General features: G+C 41.7%; 1 protein-coding gene across 4 annotated transcripts in view; it reads right to left on the bottom strand.

Moving 5' to 3' along the window:
* rbfox3a (RNA binding fox-1 homolog 3a) overlaps positions 1-20228 on the bottom strand; it is a 510141-nt gene that overhangs the window by 104765 nt on the left and 385148 nt on the right. Inside the window, exon 1 of one of the 4 annotated variants that reach the window (XM_066663317.1) lies at positions 13678-13926. The exons of the other annotated variants lie outside the window; for them this stretch is intronic. Within the exon in view, the coding sequence (XP_066519414.1) occupies positions 13678-13806 (129 nt within the window). The 5' untranslated portion in view covers positions 13807-13926. Of the gene's footprint in view, positions 1-13677; positions 13927-20228 lie in introns of those variants that run through there. 4 annotated transcript variants of the gene reach the window in all.

The following is a 20228-nucleotide window of genomic DNA, read 5'->3' on the forward strand; positions in this document are numbered from 1 at the left end:
AGGTGCCAAGCCATCTTCCTCCCCTCCAGCTTCCAGAGCCTTCGTGGTCAGAGACCAAAATCAGGAAGATTAAACGATGTAAATTTAAAGAACCCAGTGGAAAAACAAAGTGCATTTTCCAAAGCCAGATGGAGCTTTGCTGCTGCACTCCGGGCAGAGAAGTCCGCTGACTTTCATACAAAGTGAAATTTCAACAATCATTTTGTCAGCGCCGCAAAGGAGAAACAATTTGAGCGCGCATTTCATTAAATCTCCCAGTCTCTGTGTTTCTCTGTGATATGCAATAAAAGGATTTGTTAATATGAGGCATATGTTGGATTATTCATTACTTGCATGATAATGTCATTATTGAGTATGCAAGGCTACTGGGACTAGCTCGCATTTCTGTGAACAGAGACTAATAATCCATTCAGCACAAAGCTCTGTAATAATATCAGCAGATGGATTAAAATCACTTTTTTTTTTTTTGCCTGTATCTAAATAATGTTTTTGATTTATTATTTTTTGGTTTAGTTTATTGTAGAATAACTCAGAACAGGGAACAAAGTGAAGCAAAAATACTCATGTGTTGGCTGCTAAATTACTCTGTGATCAATCAATACCTCTGCATTCAACTATATCTGATTAAAGCTAAATACACTGTGCACTGCCTGTGATAATTAGTAAGCATTCAGTACTGGAGAGCGAGGCGGCTGATTACAGTGTTCTTCATGCAGTGCTTAATGTTCAGCAGGTGTGTGGATGTTGTGCTAATGCTAAGTTATTAGCCGTACCCTAAGGGAGTGAGCTTATTCGAAAGTATCTGGAAACAGAGATGTGTACATATTGGAAGCTCAGCAAAATTTGGGAAGTGACACTGCGAAACAGGCCAGTTTTACACACACAACAAAAACGTGGCTTCGTTGGAAGTTTATCAGCAGATGCACACGCTAGCGCTAACTATCCCAACACGATAGCGCTGTTCCGGAAGGAGGACACAGAATAATATCAGCGTTTTGCTTAAAACAAATGATCTAAATCAGACAGATAGTTAGATGTGGAGATGTTTTGGTGATGCCTGGTTAGCAATCTAATACATAGCTGTATGTTATACATTTTAAGAAATAAAAACACATTTTTGCAGGCCTCTGTCATGCTAAATCAGGCATATTGTAGTTCTCATGTACAGGCCTCAACAGATATGTACTCAGACATTATCAGACCATCACATGGACTCACAGTGAAAAAAAAACTGCTTCCCCATCCACCCTCTGAATCAACACCTAGAGGTCAAAGGTCAGACATTTGAAAATACCAGCCATGTCAATTTCCATTGCACAGTTTCAGTGTCACTCTGAGCGTCCAGTCCCTGGGCCGTCAGCGTCAGCGCTGCTGTGTATGACAGCTGACCGATAGCGGGGAGAACTCAAAGGTAATTACCTGAGAGCCGCATCACAGTCACTATTACAATACTGCCGCACACTAACCTTCTGAGTGGCAAACGCAGCCGCACTACCTTCTCAAACACACACGTGTTTGTGTGTGTGTGAGTGTGTGTGTGTTAGAACTAAAGGAGCACTAATTAAAAACACGCTCGCACACTAACCTTTAAAATGCTAACCTCTGCTTTAATGCCCTTTAGATAACATGCTAGGAACACTACGAGGCCATGTTCCCATGTCAATCCCAACCTAACCTCCATAGCACTCTTTTTCAATTAGGAGAGAGAGAGAGAGGGAGAGAGAGAGAGAGAGAAACGAGGCTCATTTTTATGTGAGCGGGGACTTGAGGGAAGCTGTCTATAGGCCCTTAATTTATGGCAGAGCAAAAGTGGCTAAGCAGATGGAGACAGATACAGCAGGACACGAGCTGTCTCATGCGCACAGACACACACATACACACACACGCATGTACCCACACACACACACACACACACACACACACACACACATACATATCCCCACTGTCGTAAATTGCGCTGAGGAATGGAGAATTTATGAGGCACAAATATCTCACTACCAGCCTATCATTTCCTAAGCACTGTCACTGTAATTCTTCCCCAGCCTGTCTAAACACACAGATAAAGCAGGTCTCCACTCCAGCAGAAACTCAGCACAGACACATCCAACTGGAGGGTGGGAGGGAGGGGAAGGGGGAGAGGGGGAGAGAGAGAGTGAGAGAGAATCACACAAAGACAGCGAGAGAGAGAGAGTGAGAGAAGGTTTAAATCCAAATATCACATCTATGTGTTAAACATCTGCTACTTATACCACATAATGTTCACACATTCATTGAGACTATAGTTGAAGCCCTTGCATTTTCACATCATCAGTCAGTGAAAGTTCATTTCAGGTAAAACGAGCCGAGGGAGTTACAAACAAATAAATGAATAGGAATTAATGGAGAAAACGGCTTTTGAAGCTCCTCCCAGTCGGCAGCATGATACTAAACTACAAATACAGACTCTTTGCTTTAGCGAATGGGTCTCGGAACCTTTAACTTTACATTACACTAGGTTCTTTATTCATTCATTCATTCATTATCTGTAAGCGTTTATCCAGTTCATGGTCGCGGTGGGTCCAGAGCCTACCTGGAGTCATTGGGCGCAAGGCGGGAATACACCCTGGAGGGGGCGCCAGTCCTTCACAGGGCAACACACATATTCACACATTCACACCTACGGACACTTTTGAGTTCCAATCCACTTACCAATACGTGTTTTTGGACTGTGGGAGGAAACCGGAGCACCCAGAGGAAACCCACGCGGACACGGGGAGAACACACCAACTCCTCACAGACAGTCACCCGGAGCGGGAATCAAACCCACAACCTCCCTGGAGCTGTGTGAGTGCGACGCTACCTGCTGCACCACCGTGCCGCCCCATATTAAATAGTCACAAGGTTCATTTACAACAAGAGCAAAGAGGATCTAGGCAATTAGCCATTAGCCATACAGCCATTGTCACAAAGATGTTTCTGGCATTTCAAAAACAGGAAAGCCCAGAATACATACCCTTGTCATTGGAAGGTCTGGAGAAGCGTTGGTGCTTCATATGAATGTCTTTGTTTACATGCGCCTTTTATGATGTGATTATGTTTTAAAGAAAATAATGAGGGCAGGACTTATTAATGCAGAAATGAAAGCACAAAGGAGAACAAAGTTTTGCTCATAATATATAACACTGGCATCAGTGTTTTTCTTGTTCATTTTATTTAAAAATAACTACTACCACCACAGATCAAAGAAGACTAAGAACATTTTGTTGATTTTAAGATTTACAATTACTTATTTATTCCATGTAACAGGTTAGAGTAAAGCATGTGAAATTTAATGTGGCTGTGCACAGCTTTATGGAGTTTTATAAACACACTAATGCCACAAAATGTCTCCCCACCACAAACACCCACTCACGCAAAATTAGACCAATTCCGCAGTTCTTCTCTCTCTGTGAGATATACTACGTGTGTAAATGTAGCTGAATTAAAAGCTTGTGAACAGTGGAGTAACATAACTAACCCAGAGTCAAACACAGCCCCAGAAGCACACACAAACAGAGCATTTTCCTGTTTTATTTCCTATTATTTATTTATATGAAACATTGTAAATGACCCTGTCCAGCCCCACTGGGCGATAACGCCGTGTGTGAGACTCTGAGCTATTTCTTGAGTTACTGAACCTCGACACGCACACAGACAAAGCCATGCTTCATGGTTCGCAAACCAGTTTATGTCGGTGGAAACACAGTGAATGGTTCTTAATTTAGTTCATGAACTGGAGCGATTCCCTCGTTAGTGCTATGTGAAATATGGCTGAACTAACAGCAGACGGTGTAGTAGCGCCACCTTGTGAAATATGGCTGAACTAACAGAAGAATGTTAAATAACGTTCCTACTCGCGCATGCATGTTTCAACATTAGGAGTACAGCTCAGTGTTGGTAAGGATGGGATAATGACGTCCAAAGAAATAAATAAAAGAGCATAAAAGCGTAAAATGGTGTTTCTCTCAGTCCGTGGTGTTATGTAAGCATGAACACTTACTATTGTAGAAGTTCTTTAAGCTGTTATTAATTGTGCAGACCTAATATTCACACCTTCATCTGGTATCGATAAAGCACTTTGCTATTTCTTGAAATTCTACTTCAAAATACAAGAATGAAAGCTGGATTTAAAAATCAATGTAGAAATGAATAAATACTTTAAAAAAAGTGTTTTCCCGTATTTTCACAGCATCATTTGAGCAAAAATACAGATGCAGATGAAAAAAACCTCACAAAACACTCTTAACTGGTTCGAGGATCAGATGCATGATTCCAAGAAGAAGAAGAAGAAAAAAGAAAGAAAGAAAATAAAAACCTTCTGTGATCATTGGTGGCACAGCACCATCAGTCTCATCCACTCAAGTGGGCTGTGAAGCACCCTCTGGTGGTCTTCAAGCCAAATCTAAGAGGCAACTACTGGTCCATCAAAGGCACCTGGTGTTTAATGTGAATGGAAAATTAATAATAAGTGAATAACATTAACACAAGCCCCGCTACAACACCATACAAGCAGCTCTGTCAGAATTCTGTTCAAAGATACTGTGCTGCGACGTAGAGAATCAAAGCTGGGCCTTAAACTGGAAATGTCTGAGAATGTCTGAGGTCACACAGCTTCCCATTTTTCAGCTCAACATGTAAAAATGAGAAAAAGACTAGGTGATCCAACATCTACCACTACTACTACTAATAATAATAATAACCAAAATTAATACAACTGCTTTGATCCCCTTTTCCCAGCGTGCTGCATATTGTCCAAGAGAGTATAGCTGATTATTGTAAACGATGCCTTCCTCCTCAAAATGGTTCCTAAGCATTGGATTTGCGGTTCTAGAAGGTTCTGAGGTTCTTTAAGTTCAGTTTAAAGTCCCTTAAGTAAAGTAACACTTGTTAGGCATTTCTCCACAACACCTCTGAGGGCACCTGCATTCTTAAGAGCACCCACCTAATATTTGGGACAGGTCAGACAGCTACCCACTTCTGGACATCATTAGTCGATGAAGGTTCATTTTGAAGCGTGAGGACGAGAGATTGACTTGCAAATTGAACAGTAAATAAATAAAGAATAGGATAAATGGCGTTGTTCCTCACTTTGTCCCAGTCAGCAGCATAATGTACGAGAGAACGTCACTGTGGAAGGTCTGCCACTTCTTGCTCAACAAATTAGGCACGGCTAGGAAATGGTAATGCGTCCGAGAGCGGAGCAGGCCGAGCTTGTGAAGGAGACAGAGGAGCGCGATTAGAAATTCAGCCCTAACTTTAAGCCAGGAGAGAGCGTTCGAGGGAGGGGTGAAGCGGCCCTGCGATGGCGGAGGGGCTTATATGGGCTTATTAGAGGAGGACGGTGAGGACGGCGAGGACGGCAAAGGAGCGCTTTTCTTTCTCGCCAAGTCTAAATTCCCAGCTATGAGCGGAGAGCAGAGCACAGCCTCGGCAAAGCAACAGCCTCCAATTTACACAGCAATTTTCTGCTCACTCACTGAGGAACTAAAGCACTTTGTGTCTCTGGTATTAAAATGAAGCCGCCTTACACAGTTAATTAGCTTGTCTTGGAGGCACAACAGAAAAAAAGAGAGAGAGTGAGGGGAAAAAAAAGAAAAGAAAAGGGGCTGCCGCGGTTGGATCATCTCGAAAAGTCGCTCACTCAAGCTGATCTAGAGCAAGAGGATTAAAACACGCTGCCTCAGTGATGATGGTGATTTCCTTTTGTCGGATAAAAGGAGACGGAATAAAGGCTGCTATTGAACTTGGCCCTGTGAGGCACTGACAGCTTCTGTAACAAAGGAGTGAAAGTGTGTTTGGGCTCGGGAAGCTTCTGTGTCTGCATTTTTTTTTTTTTTGTTGCTTATGAACGTGACAATTTAGCGGACTGTGATATTATTCAATTTAACCAACATTTGCTCCATTTTCCCCTGAAAGACAGAGCGACTGTAGACTAATTTAATAAATACCACGGGTTCATTTAAACGCCAGCCGCGGCTCGGAATGTGACACAGGTAGAATATCACCTGCCACGCGAAAAAGCTAATCACAATCTAAAATGCTGGCACTTTTATGACCCAGAATGCAACAGTGCAATAAATAAAACTCTTTTATATGTTAGCTCTCGTAATTCAGAAATGAATTAAAGATGACAACTGAGACTTGAAGGCACCTCTCGCTCATTTTATGTCCGCTATAATTTCTGCCACCTTCATGAGGCCAGACGCAGAGGTCACTGTCTCTATCCCACAGGGGGTGGACCAAGAGGGGACATAAACTTCTGCACAGAGCAGGAAGAAATAACACCTAAACACTCTCTCTCTCTCTCTCTCTCTCTCTCTCTCTCTCTCTCTCTCTCTCTCAAACACACACATTTATACACATTAAAATGAACAGATTTCAGTGAAAACTCCTCCAAGCTTTAAGAGGGTCTTCTGAGATTGAGAGCTCAGGAGGACCCGGACTTCCCATGATCCTCCACCTCTGGAGCCAAGCACATGGCGCAGAGCCAGCAACGTCCCAGGGTGCACTGCGGCAGAGCACAGAAACATCAATGCCGTGGCAGGCTCTCAGCGGCTGAGCATGAGGAAATATCACTCTTACATCCCTCTGTCTGAGGGCTTACAGTGCTCTCTCTCTCTCTCTCTCTCTCTCTCTCTCTCTCTCTCTCTCTCACACACACACACACACACACACACACAAAAACAGGGCTACAACTTTCAATGCAGCTCAATGATATTGTTTTAATAACATTCAAATTCACACAAATCTTTACTCAACATAAACACCGCTGTGGTTTTATTCTGTCACAGTTTTAGAGTCGAAGCTGAGATGCTGTAATTAAGGCCACCTCAGGCATTTGATTTCAGTCAAAACAGCTTTTACAAGGTATTCTTCTTTTAGGAAGTGGACGGTCAGTTTATTTCTCCTAATTTAAATCTGGAGGTAAAAACAGACAACCGTCCAAGACACACACTCAGCCAAGTCATTCCCCGTCAGACACACAGTGTTTTAACTGGTGCAGATCAATGTCCACTCTACAGGTCTGAAATAATGTGTAACTGCCAAAGTCATTCATGTGAAAATAAAAATAATAATAAAGAACTACTTTAGAAGCTGCTTGTGTTTTCAGAACAATAGGTTCCCTGCCCTAGAGCCCAGACCTCAGCATCACTGAGTGTGTAGAAGAGTACTTGTACTCTGAGATAAACCTGCACTGTAAAGCTGAACTAAAGCCCTTTAATAATACTTGGAGGACTTTAGATCAATTTTAGAAATTGTTTGCAGGTTCTACTGTCTTCGAGAACGTATTAAAGACGTAATAAAACAATGAGTGCTATCAATGAACACTGAAGGAACTGAATACGAATATTTACCCACGATGCCTTCTGCTTTTCCTGAGGCTGGAAATAAATTATTTGCACTTAATGGCTGTTTTGACAGATAAATGACTTTTCAACAGTGCTGTGCCTTTTTTGAAAACATCAAGAAGTTCTAAATAAAGTGTGTGGAAACGACGTGTTTCGAGAACTTTCTTGTGATCACCACATTTCCTGAGGAATTCAAAAAAATGATTTTTTTATAACCTCATACTCAAGGTTATTCAGTTTTCTCAGTCAATAAAGATACATCTCCTGCTCTGTTCAGCATTCTGCACATCTTTAACATTCCTTCTGCTTTCTACCGGTTAGTTCCAACGCGTGTGGCACTGCAGCAGTTTGATATCAATGAAAAGAGTCACCAAAAACGTCTGAATGTTAGCGTACTTGTAGTGTTTTGAATTTCCCATTTAAGCCAACGTCCGTATATATGTTACAAGGATATATTTAATAGTAAAATAGCATTGGGAATGTTGGATGATGGTCGCAGTACAAAAACACATTTAAAACATGACCTTTCTACATTCAAGACGTGATTCACGTTAACTCTTTTGGCTAATTATGAAATGGAGAAAAAAAAAGTTAGTGGAAGTTTGAAATAAAATGACTAATATCCCATGTGCTCCCAATTATCGGGGATGAAATATCTGGAAGTAAGGAAATAGATGAGGATGTAGCGCACTAATAAATAACAATACAATGCATCATTAACGAGAGGGCATGGTGAAGGAGAGGAATTTAGAGAATCCATGTGCAAAGGCCAGCTCAGATACAGTGCCACACTCCTGGCTCTGCACAGGCACAGTATTAGAGCTTTGTAAATTAGGACACTGTACGCAAAGCTTACACTAAAAAATACAAGGGTCCAATTAAACCTTAACACCTTTGATTTTAGCTCCTCTTTATTAAAAAAAGCAGGATCTTACACTGTTTAAACGCATCAGAGAAGTGCTTATGGTTTGTGAGAGCAGGGTTGATCAGTGATTTGCAGGTGGAAAAAACACAGTGTAAGTGTCCATTACTTGATTTGAACAGAGACCAGATTCACTTCCCTTCACATTGTGTGGGGAATGGTTTAAATGATTGGCTCTGAATCACATTTTTTACAACAACTTACATAAAAGCTTTTGTAAAATTATGATTTTGAAGATCGATATTTTATTTATTCATTTACAGCACAGCAAAAGGTGGTATGAGGGCGCTACAGGTAGTGTAGCTGTTGTGGGCGTGTTCTCCCTGTGTCTGAGTGGGTTTCCTCTGGGTGCCCCCCACAGTCCTAAACACATGCTGGTAGGCGGACTGGCTATTCAAAAGTGTGGAGGTTATAACAGCATGGGGAGGTTATAGAAAAATGAGGAATGAACGAACGAACCATCACCGCAAACAATATCCTCCCTTCCCCAACCAACTTTTTCACTATATACATTACACACTTCTCCTGCCAAGCCTTTTTTTCCCCATATCATATATTTTGACCTCCTTTACTGACTACTACATTAACACCATAAAGATAAATAAATAACAATTTACAAAAATAGCCACCCATAACTACTGCAAATGGTGTTATTCCATATTCACATGTTGTTGTACTAAATCACACCGGCGCGCTAAAACACACGGGTGTAATATATAATGCAGATTCTCAGAGCAGGGAGCAGATAGTCTTCCCTCCAGCCTGCATCTGCCCACAACAATGAGGGAGAGAAAGCCCAGACAAGTGCTGGCACTTTCCTGGTGATTTAATCAATAATTTAGTGAAGCTGATAGAACCGATACTTTAATCAGAGCTAGACTACATCACATTACAGAGAGAAAAACCTATAGAGAGCACTCTCATTTAGCATTGATATGAAAATGCTGGGTTCACTTTGCATCGGTGAAGTGCAATACTCGCCTGGGGAGAACACACTCCTAAGTGTGTGTGTGTGTGTTCAGCCACAGTAGTTCTGCAATACTAACCATGCGCAAAACACCTACTTTCTCCACCACTCCTTCAGACTCTCTGTCTACAACAAGAAATCATAAAATGTATTTTTCCATTATATTCATGTGTTTCCTGACACACACACACACACACAGAGACATGGATGTAGAGTTTGGAAGGCCAGCATGAAGGGACGTAATTGTAATCAATTCTAATACAAAAATAAATAAATAAACAAATAAAATGTGAGTAAAGCTAATATTTAGAAATCGTTATTACTTTCGCTTTTTTTAAAATAAAAACGTTACGCAAACACTGATAAGTTTAAATTCCATACGTCTTCTTTCTCAGTCTATTTTCAGAATCATTCAAAAAAAAAAACAAAAAAAAAAACAAACAAGTGAAAGACGCAGAGGAACAAATTAAATACAACATCAAGGGGGAAAAAACATGTCTAAAAATCAGTGTACAGACCTTTAAAAGCACTTGACAAAGTAAAACCAGATGCTTTTCAGGCATTAACTGTACAGCACATTATGTTTAACAACTGACTGCCTAGCGTTTACCTTCACAATTACGACACAATGTGTTCCCTGCTGTTCAATATACGTATTAGAGTTATCAACATTAGCCGAGCCTTATTCCCCAAGGCACAGATTCCACAGCCAAAGCATTACGTCATCTGCTATTGACATCCGCATTTCTTAACGATGTAGTGAGTGCTCAGTTACAGTCACTCAGTGTGCTGAAGAGAGGGAATTAACCCTGCAGAAGCACATGCACACGCATACACACACAGAAAAAGAGGTGTTGAAAAGATCTGGGGATAATTAGTGGGGGACAGTGTGGAGCAGCAGGCACACAGCAGTCTCAGGAGGAATCAGCCTCCACTCCCTCACTCTGGTGGATCAGTGAAGACCACAATCCCAGCTGCTATTAAACACTCTACTCGCCTTTATTCCACTGCTCTCTCCCCCTCCATCCAATCTCACTCTCATTGGGAGCAGGATTTCATCTCTCTCTCGTTCCTCCTCCATTCTTTTACCTTTCCTTCACCTCCTCTATCCTTTTTCATACTTTCATGCCGTGTTACAAGCCCTCAGTGGTGGTCGCAGAAGACAGAAAAAAAGACCACTTTTAGCTGCTCTCGCTCTCTATTTTACACACACACACACACACACACACACACACACACTCATGGCTCTACTTGTCAAAAGGCTTCACCCAGCAGCAAAAATTTGCCAGAGAATGAGTCTCCAATATTCCGCACCGGGGCTCAGGAGAGAATTATACAATAGCGGGAATTGTTTAACTATCCCGAGCATGGGTAAAGATTTCTGTCCTCCAGGGAGGGAGAGATGCTTGCACAAGCAGATTTACTGCTCTGTATTGACTTAAGCGCTGAAAAGCAGCCGCTGCCGCAATAAAACCAGAGAGGGGGGAAAATCCTATATGACCAAATTTGAAGATAAATGCAGATTGAGGTCACATTCACCACCAAAAATTTGAGAGAGAGAGAAAAAAAAGGCAAAATTGAAATAATAAAACGAGGAACATTTCCATGGGGAAATTCAATCTGGAAGCATTTGAGAGGAGCTATATATCAATCGCTTGCTCATTTGACATTATTGTCTGACAGTATCCCTGGAGTGATCCCCCCCCCTCCTCTTTAAAGCACTGAACAGAGTAAAAATGATTCGGTGACGATGGAGTAAAAATGAAGGCTTCTCAGCATCGCGTTCTCTTCAAATGCTGTGAATGCTCCACCAGAACTCAGCCAGTGTTTTTATTTCTCCTTCTTCTTCTTAGCTTTTTTCCCCATTTTGAAATTCTCTGCATTTCTATCAGGAATGTTATTTTCCTTATCTTGGAAGCGTAAATTTACTGCAAGGAGATGCACACACACACACACACACAGGAGTAAGAACTCAAGGCAGAGCAAAAACGCAAGTCATTTGAAGAGAGGGGAGAAAAAAAAAAAAGCAAACAGCAGAACATGAGGACAGTGGCGCTGCTCAAAATGAAGAAGTGGCTGAAACTTTTCCCTTTAAACTGAAACAAAAGCTCAGTCTGGCACACCCGCTAATCCCTTATCCACTAAAGGCAGACAGCAATGCAGCTGCAGAGCACTGAGCAGCAATTACACACACACTATATCAGTGCTCTTGCATGCAGCCTGCGGCTATACACACACACACACACACACACACACACACACACGGAGATGCAAAAATCACTCCACTGTAGTCACACATGGGACCACAATGCCTTTGATGCTGAACCTTAAATTGTGTGGGGGTCAATTAAAAAAAAATAGGGAAAAAACAAATAACAGCGTCAGCTACAAAAACAAATATAAACAAAGAAAAAAATTATATAACAAAGCTTTTAAAACAGTTCCAGAGAATGCTTTCTTTTTTTTATTCCTCTGACTGGTGTGTGGCACTACGGTCTAAACACTGACACAATACACTCAGGTGATTGGGATCAGTGTCTTAAAAACTACGATGCAAATAAAAATGATTCATTAAAGGCCACTGAATTAAATTCGACTCTCTCATATTTGACTCTCAGAAGTGCAAGCGTTCACCAAACCAAACAGAGTCAGGCTGGAAGTTAGAGAAGAACAATAGTCATTACATTACATCATAATACAAACAATGTAGAGCATTTAATACAATGGTTACTGTTTATATAGAAAATCCCTTTGAAGTGGTTCACTGTAATACTTTTTAAGTAGTCTTTGAGTAAATATGATTTAAACATATGGCAGCTCTAGATCTGCTCTACTTAGTGAACCAAGTGTAAATGAACAACACACCACAATTACGCAGCATTCACTGATGTAGCCTTAGATACAGATACACACACGAAACACAGCTTAGGTTATGGATGTTACTGCACAGAAGCTCAGTATTTATTAAGGCCTTGTACAGCCTCTTGTCCCAGTGCTCTCTTTCTCTCTCTCTCTCACACACACACACACTTACACACCCACCAGAGGCAGAGACAGAGCGGCAGAGGCTGGACAGCTGGTGGGCTGCCTGTGTGTGTGTGAGAGCACTGGGACAAGGGGCTGTTAAGGTGATGAGTGAGGGGCGATTTGGAAGCAGCACGCAGCAGGTTATCTCTCAACAGTCTTATCATTTTTATATCTCTGCAATAACACACTGTCTAGAGGAAAGACGCAGGCTGCCATCGCACATGTTGCCTGTAGTAAAACACACACGCGCACACAATTTTCACTCCTCACACACACACACACACACACACACACACTCATATATATATATATATATAAATATATACACACACACAAATTGTATGCACAGCGCCAGCTTTCACACTTCATTTCTAGGCACCTTCAGAAAAGTCAGCCAACTTCCGTTTAGTGTAACTCTCTAATTCTTTCCACTTTGTGTGACACAGAGATCCACATCACACATAAGAACATACACAAAGAGTCAAAAAGAAACGCTCAGTCTTCAGAATGCACTCATCCTCCAGGTCCAACAACGCATGGCTGAACACAACAATGTGGCTAATGCACTCAGGCTCAACTACAGTATCACATTACATTATTTAACACACATAATTACACATATTTAAGGCTGGGAGAAGAGGAAGCTGACGCTAAACGTTTCGAGCACACATTGAAAGTGGGAGGAAAGTCCTTAAAGAGCAAACACACACACACACACACACACACACACAGAACCCCAAAACATTTAAAAACTGCGGAATATACCGTACGACATGTTGGGAAGTGTGTGATACATTTATTAACAATTAGACGCAAAAAAGAAGTAAATGTAGCATTGGGCTAAGGACGATAAAGTAAAAGTTTGACAATTATAATAATAATAATAATAATAAAAATAAAAATCAAAAATAAAGCTACACATAAAGACGAATGGGGCATGGTGGAAACAGGCTAATGCCAAACACCACGTCTTTTCAAATTTATCTTGAGTCTTGGTAATATTCCCATGCCTCTGTAACTGCTACGGAAAGTAATTAACAAAATAAAAGTACCAACAGCACAGATATCACACTTGACTACCATTAAACTGAGCTCAGGTTTAACACTTCAGTGTTCAGGACTCAGCTCTACTGCGAGTGGAAACGGTCCAGAGCGGAGAACGGAAGAAATAAAGTGGAAGAGAACAGGGGGATGACCCCCGCCAGAAAGCTCTCTGAGGGAGGGGAGCGTGAGTGGGGGGAGGTGGGGGGACCACACTAGCACGTGCTACCCCTCGCGCTGAAGAATGGGACGGAGAATGGGAGAGGGAAAGAGAGAGAGGGAGAGAGAGAGAGAGAGAGAGAGAGAGAGAGAGAGAGAAGGAGAAAGAGAGAGAAGTAGAAGCATCGCCTTACCTCGGGCAGATAGAGGAACGCGGGGGGACACTGGAGCGAGTGAGGGAGCAGCCCCGAGCCGGACGAGAGCAGTACACAGCCCGTGTTCGCCATGGAGCACAGCATGTGGTAACGGGACGTTTTGCGCATCAAGCTGGGAGATCCTCTCTCTCTCTCTCTCTCTCTCTCTCTCTCTCTCTCTCTGTCCCTCCCTCTCTCCCTCACTCTCTCTCAGCTTTCTCACTTTCCTCTTTCTGTGTCTCTTTCTTAATACTCCCCCTCTTCTTTTGCCTTTGCTCTTCTCTGTATTGTTGTTGCTCTGTTCTGAATGGGTGTGTGTGTGTGTGTGTGTGTGGTGGAGGAGGAGGAGGAGGTGTGTGTGTGTGTGTGTGCGCTGAGCGCTCGTGTGCGCGTCGTCGGAATGGTCCAGGGCCCTCTGTCATCAAACCTCAGCCGTGCACTCTCTCTCACTCACACACACAGACACACACACGTGCGCGAACGCACACACACACACACACACACACACACACACACACACACACACAAGCCAATGTGAGCCCACGGAGAGAGAAAGGGGGAGGTTCTGATGGAAAGAAGGGGGGAGGGGGAGGAGGGAGGAAGAGAAAAACAGTGAGCAGGAGGGAGGAGAGAAAGGATGGAGGGATGGAGGAAGGGATGGGAGAGAGGGAGGGATGGGACGGTGGGGTGGGGGGGGGGGCGTCCAGTGGGTATTCAAAGATCAAACAGCTCCACTGTAGAAAATGAAGGGAATGTATAATGACATTAGAACAGCTGATCCCCACCATTAATTGCGGACCCCTCGGTCGCTCGCACCACTGTGCGACTGCCTCTCTCTCTCTCCCTCACACACACACACACACTCACTTTCCTCTACGGCACCAAAGCACTCTCAAAACACACTTTAATACTATCTCTTGCTTTTGATTAGCCAACAAGATTCCCTTTAATTAATTATTCAGCCTCATCCAACCAGTTCTTGCGGATGAGACGATGTGTATATTAATAAGGACTGTGCACAAGTCAGAGACCACACTCCTCAGATTTAAGTTCCAGTTCAAACATAAGGTAGTCACTTTCCTTTTGTGGTTCTGAGGAGAGTAGATTTAAAATGAAGAAATGCAAATAAAAATATTTATGTCCTAGACCCCGACCTCTGAACTCTGGGGAAAAAAAACCAAAAAGTTCCCTGCAGATTTCTCTCAGAAAAAGTGAAACGTCAGAGGAAAGTGTGAACACATTCAACAATCATCACAGAATTTGGTTGTTGAGGCGACCGTGTAATTTTCTGTTAAATACACTCTTTTTATTCTTGATTCCAAAAATAAATACAAGGTAATTACTGAGCATTTCTTCAGGAAATGCGGTACTAAACTGTAATAAATAATGATGACTCTGTACTGTTTATATGTAATAATGTAATAGAATTGGGTTGGTTAAAATACATGAGTGTAAACAAATATATATATATATATGTACAATCAGGTTACTGGACCTTACTGAGAGCAGGAGTGTGACAGCACTGGAGCTTGGAGCAGGACGCACACAAGGTTCATGTGGGGTCTTTTAAGGGGTAGAGGTATTTTCCTTTGACAGAGCAGATGTGCCCCCACCATGGGCGAACAAATGGCCATTAAAGCCACCAACCCCAGGCAGCCCCTCTCCCTCAGGCCCGCTATAAGCTAGCACACTGCCAGTTCCAAACCAACAACGACGCCCTTTACAAGACCTTCATTCATTTAACACGCCTTATTACAACTACAGAAAAACACTGGGTGCTTAAATGTGTTTGCCCCCACACGTGTGTTAATGACAGAGTGTTCAGCAGCGTTTGAAAGAAGTAATATTTCAATGCATTTAATAAATTCATGGTCTTTATCATGGAGGGCAACAGAGGAAAACAGCTTGTGTTAATGGCTCCATGTTACATTTATTTTAGTTTAAATCATGCTTAATTTTCATGGTTTAATCCAAAATAGACTTTAAGGAAAAGTACATCTTAATTATATATTTATATATATATACATATTTCTATCTATCTATCTATCTATCTATCTATATATACATAGATCTGAAGCTAAAATGATAATATTGGACTAATTTTCTAGTCTCTCTCTCTCTAGATAGATATTTATATACGTATCTATGTGCATTTATTATTAAATATTCTAATAAAAAATACAATTTATGAAGTGTACATTTAATAAATACATATCTAAGTATATCCTCATTGCCATGAAGCCAACTATAGTTTGCTGTTTCTGGTTTGTTTTCCATTTGATGCTAATTAGGTCATTTTAGAGCATTAATTGCAATGTGTCTCCCCCAAAACAAACCATTAAAAATACATTAGCAAAAGGAGAGGTCGGCCTAAAAATGGTGGTTATATCACAGCTCCATCATGGTTCTGTGGAAAAGGTGGGACCTAAATAAATCAGGAATATTTGAAATCAATCTAATAACACGAACATACAAATGTAGTGTTTTTAGGATCTTATTGAATGCTGATAAACAAACAATAATTGGACTAAAAACAAATTAAGAGCGTTCAAATGCACTGGAATAAGCGGAGGATATAAAGGCGAGTTTATTCTGAAGGAGGAAACAGGCAGAAACGTTCAGGCCGAGTTGTGACTCCTTGACTAAAATGGGAATTTCAGGTTGATATGCTAAAGGTTAAAGTACAAACGTTTCTTGATTTAACACTGATGAAAAGTCTTAGATTTTAAGCACTTCATTAATGGGGGAATCTTATTACATCGTAGGTCCTCACATAAAATGGTAGTAATTCTACCAGACGGTCAAGGTGTTCATGTCTACCACAGGGAGTGGTAGACCGGTGTGTGTGTGTTAATGAGACAGAACGTGTGTGTATGTTGATCAGAAGGAACCATAAAACGATGTTCCCTGTGGTCATGTCGTTTTTCAAGTGAAAGCCAATAAAGCATTTAAAATACTTCAGCACCACCGCCCAACAGAGCTCAACATTTTCTACTGTGATTTACATAAACAATCTAATTCCACTACTTTCATAACAGCAGATTGTTCTTTTCTGATTATACCAGTGTGTGTGTGTGTGTGTGTGTGAAATGAAAAGCGCTATTCACCTTCTTTCAAGGAAGCGACAAAATGTTAGTTAAAACAAATAGGGGGGAAAAGATCAATACAATCAATATATAGTATATCCATAAGTCCACAACATTGCCATCTTTACTAAAAGTACTCATTAAGTCCAACAGTAAACAGCTGGCAGTGAACAATTAAAAGAACTGAACATCCATTCATCATTCTCACAGTGGAACACAGCTTCTCGTATCTCTGATCATTAAAATGCTTTTGAAAAATAGCCCATGTTTTAAAGGGCCCTTCATATGGACAATGCATTTGCTTTTCTCAAAAGAGAGAGTTTGATTTTGTACGTCCACGCCGTCCATGAAGCTGCCAAAAACATTTAAATACAATTTTTTTTGATGTCATAAAAAACAATGCAACTCCCCATTCACACTGAACTTATAGAGAATGTTGCGGTCCGTGCTGCTACTTGGTTAGGGTAGGATACACAGTCAGAGCAGTCTGGCAAAAAGCTTTTACCTTCAAGATGGCCATATTTCAAGAAAAGGAAAAACATGATTCATTTTCAATGTTAAGATTTAGCTCAAATACAGTTAGAACGTGTCCGTTAGCTCTTGCTTTGTGAAAAGGTAACATCATGTAAAGGACAGTGGGTGATGACAAAATGTGAAAAAATGAAAAAACCTGAGTTTTTCAAACAGACAGAGATAACAGACAAATCTTAAAGTAACAATAGGTAAGATTTTTATTTATTTATTTATTTATTTTTTGGTCTGTTTGTTTTGTTTGTTTGCTCCTGGGCTTCCCTACATTCACAGAGTATAATTCAGTTTTACAGCACTGGCCTCACATTAAGGCGAATCGCTGATAAAGGGCTTTATTCCCTACCATCCTCCAAAAGTTACACAGTGCAATTTGTGCAGTGCTGAGCGCAGAGTAGGAACGACAGAAGCGCTATTCTCCCCATCACAGGTCAGTGAACCACCATGATGATTTTGAAACTGGTATTTTAAGGTATAAATATTCACTAGCATTCCTTTAATAAAAAGACCGAAGGTTAGAAATTACCATGTAAAAAGGAATGATGTAAGCCAAACTAATATTAGGCAACAGAATGATCTTAAATGCACCTTTTAAATGTCTGTTCTCAACACTATCAAACACAATATCACAACAGGGAAGCTTTACTTTCAAACTAAAATCATGTGCAGGAGTATGAAATGAAACAGACCTGGAAGGGAGTAAAGGAAAGTGTGGATTCGGGGCCGTTAGAGCAGACAGAGTTACTCTGAAGGTGAAAATGTGTAAGTAAATATAAAAATAACTGATCAATAGCATAGGGTAAAACTGAAATACTCCCTGGCTCTGTTACAGCCCAGCTGATGTCTGATCTTTCCCAGAGTGCACACCGAAATTGTACTTACAGAAGCAAATGTGTGTGGGCAGCTGTATAAAACAACACTGCAGACCTGTCGACACTGTTAGACCAATGCATGAACATAATGAGTACAGATTTCTGACACTATCAATCAAAGCTCACACCAGCACTTCAAAGCCATTCAGGTAGTGAAGCTGATTCCCAGTACATCTTTCTCCAGGCTTCAGTAAAGCACATACACCATCCCACTTCTCCAATCAAACCAGCAGGCCCTGCCTCACAGTGGGCTTTCCTGTATTACAACTCTCCTCTTTTTTGTTTTTTGGAAATACAAACGGTTCAACCGTGCCATGTGGTCAGCACATGCAGCAAGACTTGAACACAGATGTTCAGCCCCTATCCCAGTCCATGCAAATCTGCGTCTGGAGCTCAGTTGCTGAACCTCACCATAGTGTTATTGATCGGGGTGGTGCGGTTTCTCCAAAGTTCAGCGTCTGATTTTCTCTCTTTCACTCCCACTGCAGCCTTTATGAGAACTTAAACGCCCTGTGACATTGAGAACTTCAAAGCAGCCGTGCTGCAACTTCAAAGATGGTTTGAACTTTTTTTTACCCTCTCTATGACAGATACAGTCTTGTTTACTGACACAATGCAAAAACGCCTGCTCTAAAGTCAAGCGGTGGGGCGGAAGGTGGGTCTACGGATGATATGATCGGGATGCAAAGGGAGCAAAGGTGTCGATAGCATTTAAAGTACAAGCCGGCATAAAAACGATCAAGTCCCGGAGAGCGGTGGATGCACATAACAACCGTATGCAAAAAAGCGAGTGGTTGTCTATTGGAAAGTCACTTTCAAATGCAGCATTCCCAGCTGGTGGAGCTGGCGTTTGAAATGGGAATCAAAGGGGCCATATCCTGACAGGGGGGCTTCCACATTAGGAATTCCTCTACCTTCGTCCCCTAAGGTGCTTGTCCTTCGCAAGGTGGAACAATAGTAAGGAGGAATGTCAGGACTCTCTACCTTGGTCTGAAGCGTACTGTACAGCTAACTGTTACCCTAATCAGGACCAGACTTACAACAGACAACAATGAATCAATACCCTACAATACCTGTGTTGCCTCCAATTTTAGTCATTTCCCATACTTCCCACTTGGTCTCTTCTGATAACACAATGCTACCAAACCGGGAGGATGAATTCTAGCTAATGCTTACTCTCAGACATAAACCAGTTATCTCCAACATCTCTGAATCTGCTTAGAAGAGAACACCAACAACCACATTGTGTTATTTTATCTAACAGATGCTCTCATAAGCTGGAATAGTGCTGTGTGATGGAGGAGGAGGGCCATCCCTACGCATGTTTGTGAGAGAAGCTAGTTCTCTCTCTAGTCCTCAGCTGATAAAATCTCTCTCATAGGTATCGTAGGGGTCGCCAAAGTTATCTGATTTGTAAAATATCCATTTCAATCAAGGCATTTGGGACCAATGCTACAGAGGTGCAAAAATCCCAGGTCAAGCAGCGTGGGTTCATAACTTATTCATTTCTCAACTCACGTTGTGCCTCCTAAGTCTGAAACCCAAAACTTTGTGCTAGAAACTGTGCTAAAAAATGTCTTACAGAACACGTACGTCTTTAACAGCTCTGAAGAGAATTGGGTCAGTGCTCGTCTCTTTCAGCCTCACGTCAGTATCCTGAGACTGTGCGATCTCCTGGACTGAACTTTACTCTTTGTTTTGCTCTGATAAGAAATGTGTTCCCATGACTCAGGCTTTGATTCTAAAAACTTTTGAAATGGATAGTACACTGGATGGAAGTTTAGCAATAAATATTGTCCACTATTTTTTAAGGACAATAATTTAATTGATGGGCAGCATGGTGGCGCAGCAGGTAGTGTCGCAGTCACACAGCTCCAGGGGCCTGGAGGTTGTGGGTTCGATTCCTGCTCCGGGTGACTCTCTGTGAGGAGTGTGGTGTGTTCTCCCTGTGTCTGCGTGGGTTTCCTCCGTTGCTCCGGTTTCCTCCCACAGTCCAAAAATACACGTTGGTAGGTGGATTGACGACTCAAAAGTGTCCGTAGGTGTGAGTGTGTGTGCTGCCCTG

Source organism: Hoplias malabaricus, chromosome 3 (genome assembly GCF_029633855.1).
Source record: "Hoplias malabaricus isolate fHopMal1 chromosome 3, fHopMal1.hap1, whole genome shotgun sequence".
In the NCBI taxonomy this organism is placed as follows: Eukaryota; Metazoa; Chordata; class Actinopteri; order Characiformes; family Erythrinidae; genus Hoplias; species Hoplias malabaricus.